The 5,000-nt window shown below is 34.9% G+C and overlaps 1 protein-coding gene across 1 annotated transcript in view; it reads left to right on the top strand.

Annotated features, from left to right (window-relative positions):
- nompC (no mechanoreceptor potential C) overlaps window positions 1-5,000 on the top strand; it is a 182,909-nt gene that overhangs the window by 122,357 nt on the left and 55,552 nt on the right. The window contains 1 exon segment of the mRNA XM_067101634.1: window positions 4,244-4,447. Coding sequence (XP_066957735.1) covers window positions 4,244-4,447 — 204 coding nt within the window.

The raw sequence follows: 5,000 nt of genomic DNA, 5'->3' as shown, positions 1-5,000 counted from the left end.
CTAATGCATTATATTGTAAACAATTTTACCTCATGATTTTATGGTTCTTCTTTTAGAAATGTCTTCGCTTTTCACGAACGGATAAAGTAGTCACAGAATTGAAATATAATTCTGTTATTAGACCACGAAATCCTCACTAGTGATTATACAAAATAAACATTATCGCTCCCTTAAACAACGCAACTGAGAGATAATTTTTCCTGAATAAGAAATGGAAATAACAGATGAAAAAAAATCAAACCACCGTAGCAAAAAGACAAATTATTAAGAGGAAATGTCAAGGATTACATAACGACAAAAATACCAGTACACACGATAAAACATATATAGGCCACATGCTGTATATAATAGTATCCATAGGGATTATGCCTAATAGCAGTCAGAACTGCCGAATGCTCCCAAAGTCATATATACAAGAGTTATAGGCCGCTCCAGGACTATAAATAGTTGCTGTTAGGCTATACCGGCCAAGGACTCGTGATAAATCAGTCACGTGACTGTACGTATGTCGAACTCAGAGATCCTTGTCACATTTTTCTTGACTTGCTGTTTTAATCACCTCATTTAATTCTGGTGTCCTTATATGTATGTATATATATATGTATATATATATGTATATATATATATATATATATATATATATATATATATATATATATATATATATATATATATATATATATATATATATATATATATTATATCTGCCTGCCTGTCTTGAATCCCTATCTATCTACTTGTATGAATATATATATATATATATATATATATATATATATATATATATATATATATATATATATATATATATATATATATAAATGCACTTCCTTCTCTGAATGCTAAAGTATATACTGTGCATAATATTCGTGTCTAGCGCAGTCATTTCAGAACTTACGTTTCTCAAGACAGGGTTAATAGTTTGCTAACTGCAGTCTCCTCTTTTTTTCATTCTGCCAAGACGAGCGTGTCGTTTTATCAGATGCTTAACTGTTACGATTCTAAACGTGGTGTTGACCTTGAGACGGGAAGAACAATTTTAGAAAGAAGATTCTGTTTGCTTATTTTGTCTTTCGCATCAGCTGTTATCATATTTTTTGAGTGTCTGTTTATAGTGAACGAGTGAAGAGTACTGCAGTTTAAACAATATTTCTCAGATTTATCAAATATCTCTTTTCCATTTTATTTTTATGAAAATCTATAACGCCTCTCAATACAGTGTTAGGACTGTACAACAATAAGTAAAAAATGCGCCGAAGTTTCTTCAGTGCAATCGAGTTTTCTGTACAGCGTATAATTAAGGCCACCGAAAATCGGTCTATCTTTCGGTGGTCTCGGTATAATGCTGTATGAGCCGAGGCCCATAAATCTTTAACCACGGCCCGGTGGTGGCATATCCTATATCGTTGCCGGATGCACGATTATGGCTAAATTTAACCTTAAATAGAATAAAAACTACTGACGCTAGAGGGCTGTAATTTGGTATGTGATGACTGGAGGGTGGGTGATCAACATACCAATTTGCAGTCCTCTAGCCTTAGCAGTTTTTAAGATTTGAGGGCGGACGGACAGACAAAGCCGGCACAATAATTTTCTTTTGCAGAAAGCTAAAAACCCTTAGTGTAAACTAATGCTTCTTATACTAACGGTAAAAAGTAAATCCTTCTTAAAAGGTAGTCGCGATAGCTACATGAATGAGCAATTAAATTTTACGCAAACCACACACACACAAACGCATTTTAATCAGTACCCCAAATTTTTTTATGGAGGCTGAAATTAATAGGAATTCTAGAATGAGAACTCTGGTTATGAATGCTGAAAGATTTTACCTTTCACGAAGTTAGGTTGAAAAGGGAGTTCAGACAATTTTTTGTACATATATCTTTCACTGATTTTTCGTTTTATTTATGTAGATAAATTTTTTTTACTAAAGTACCCCTTTCGATATTATTATTATTATTATTATTATTATTATTATTATTATTATTATTATTATTATTATTATTATTATTATTGTAGAATTTTTGTCGTTTGTTTTCGTTCTTATGACGGAATACCTCTACATGTCGTGTTTAGAGATTTTATAGCTCTGACAATGATGTTTTCCGACTGGCGGGGTACTGGGACAAAAAAAAAAACTAATGGGTGCATTTTGAGAACGACGAAGCCTTCCGTGCACGGTTGTTTTTGCTAAAGTACCCCTGGTCTTATAATTATGACTTATTTTCACTATTATTCACCTGTACATAACGCAGTCATAAATTCACCCAATCAGCTACGAAGAAGTGGTAAATTATCTTTTTTTGAACTGTGAACCACTATGATGCTTAAGAGTATAACGATCCCAAGCAATCAAGTTTCCTCTGCAGTTATAAAGAGGGAATGCTGATTTTGTGTGACTGAATTAACCCGAATGACTATTCAGCTGGACGCTGATTTAGGAAATAATTGAGGAAGTCAGGTGATGTACCGTAATCATGGCCGTTCAAAGACAAACCAATTAAGACTTGGTTTTTGAAATGATAATTAATTTGGAGCTGTATGTGTAGGTTATAACAACAAGTAAAAAATGCGCCGTTTCTTTGGGCAATCGAGTTTTCTATACAGTTGTATGAAACTTTCAGCCGCGGCCCATGAAACTTTCAGCCATGGCCCGGTGGTGGCCTATGTTTGTTTGCCCGATTATGGTTAACTCTAATCTTAAAAAAAAATAAAAACTACTGAGGCTAGACGGCTGCAATTTGGTACGTTTGATGATTGGAGGGTGGATGATCAACATCCCAATTTGCAGCCCCCTAACCTTCGTAGTTTTTAAGATCTGAGGGCTGACAGAAAAAGTGCAGACGGACAGACAGTAGCCATCTCAAATAGTTTTCTTTTACAGAAGACTAAAAATAGTTAGTACAATTTCCCAGAGAGTATGGAGAATAAGTTAAAAAATGGAAACAGCAATATAGAATTGGTTAATCCAGTCCGTTAAACGAACCATTTCAGAGAAAATGTCAGACTTCCAGTGAACCTTCTCTTTGTTCAGTTGTTACAATTATAAAGACAGCAGAGAGCATGAAGGCGTGAATAATTATTAGATATAAATATGATTTCCTTTGATGCGAAGGAATATCATTGTATAAATACATGATACAGAAAATAACATTTTTGCTGATCTTTTTCCAGATCTTGCTAAGAGTCCTGAACTAGACATTGGATATATCAGTTTATTCAGTAACTATTTATTGTTTGTTTTATTTGAGCGACCGTCCTTCAGCTTCATTCATTATAACGTTTTTGGTTCCTTTTAAAGTAACATTACTTTTTAATAATTTTATATTAGGAATTAATCGACCCGTAACTTCAAGGTAGCAGACTAAATAACACAGCAATTTTAATAATGTCATATTTTTCTTGTAGTTCAATGTCGTTTTATTGCTTCTTAATTGGCTGGAGCATTACGCAAACTCAGAGAACCTTTCTGTTCCCCAAAATTCGAGAAATGCTGAATGTCATAAAATAAGGCCGTGACGTCACTGAATTCTCTGGCCTGCTCATAATATGGAGTAAATAGTCCCCAGAAGAATTCTACGTCTTTTCGTGCAAGTGGATTTGACTCTGAACACAGTAATATTCGTTTTATCGACGGTAAGCTGGAATCCATAAACACGCACGGGGCACATTTATGAATAAAGATCATGCATATGAATATCACTCATGGATGTATAACTTTCAGCCGGCAGAAAATTACCAGCTCTTAAGATACTAAAAATAAAAGGGATCCTTATTAGGACACGAGGCGGTTTAGAGTTCAGTTCTATTGTTAGTGCTGCTTGTGCAGTGTATTACGGCTTGAATTATCCCCTTGGCGTATTGCGGACTTTCCACAGATATTTTCACCATATCATGTGGATGATTTACATCCATTTCTGCTACCTTTAGGATAAATAATAGGAGTTTCCACACGGTTCTTGTTACTTAGATACGATTAACGTTTCTCAGTTCTCAAACATTTTTCGGATACTGGTTCAGAACTGAACGAAATGTTATAATATCAAGGACTATTTATATGTCAACTGTTTTACAGCTAGGTAAGTATGGCATAACATCCATGACTAATAGGGCTAATGGCTGGAAAACCTAACAGAGGAATTACGAACCATCTTAACAAACGTTTAAAGGAGTCGAGAAGCTTCCTTTTAATTTATCAAATTTCTCTATATTTCTAGAACCTAACATCATTGCTCCCTTCCAGCAAGGGGACATCCCGCTGTTCATAGCCATCGACGCAGGGAACTCCAGTCTGGTGAAGGAATTACTGCATTACCAGGCCTCAGAACAGCTGAAAGTTACCCGCCACGAAACGAAGGATTCTCCGCTCCACATTGCTTGTCGCAAGAAGGAAACCGACATCGTTCGCGTCCTGGTAGATGCAGGTGCAAGCACAGACGAGAAAAATGTAAGTAAGACTTTCTAATTTTGCTTGAAAAGCTTACTGCTACTACTACTACTACTGCTACTGCTACAGCTAATCTTTAGAATTATTCTGTGTGTTTCTCATGGTAAGTATATTCATCCTTTTTGCGATTTTTACCAAGGGTAATAAAGGGTCTCTGTTAATTAAGAAAGGGGCCCTGGCTACATGCTATTGATTGTCAGAGAATGTGTATTATTTTAGCACGTTACTCTACCTGTTATGAAAGGGGAATCACGCACACTCAAGGTTATCAAATAAATTTCTAAGGCAACATAAGCGGTTATTGTTGCTTTAATGAACTAGAAACTGTTCTGAAAAATCTGCCACTGTCAGGTTCTGGCGTCCTTATAACTACTCAAAATAATTTCTTATTAAAGTTTTTGACAGTCTCTGATTATAAACAATAAACCCATGTTGTTCAGTCAATCCCTTTCATAAAAGCTACATAGGTTAATTAATACGACATGAAAATTATTGTCACTGGCTGCCTTTCTTTTTATATAATATACCTTACTAAAAAATGCATTTGAAAAAA

The sequence above is a fragment of the Macrobrachium rosenbergii genome, chromosome 57 (assembly GCF_040412425.1).
Source record: "Macrobrachium rosenbergii isolate ZJJX-2024 chromosome 57, ASM4041242v1, whole genome shotgun sequence".
NCBI classification, from domain to species: domain Eukaryota; kingdom Metazoa; phylum Arthropoda; class Malacostraca; order Decapoda; family Palaemonidae; genus Macrobrachium; species Macrobrachium rosenbergii.
The sequence above is the reverse complement of the archived record's forward strand: the minus strand, read 5'-3'. Positions and strand labels throughout refer to the sequence as shown.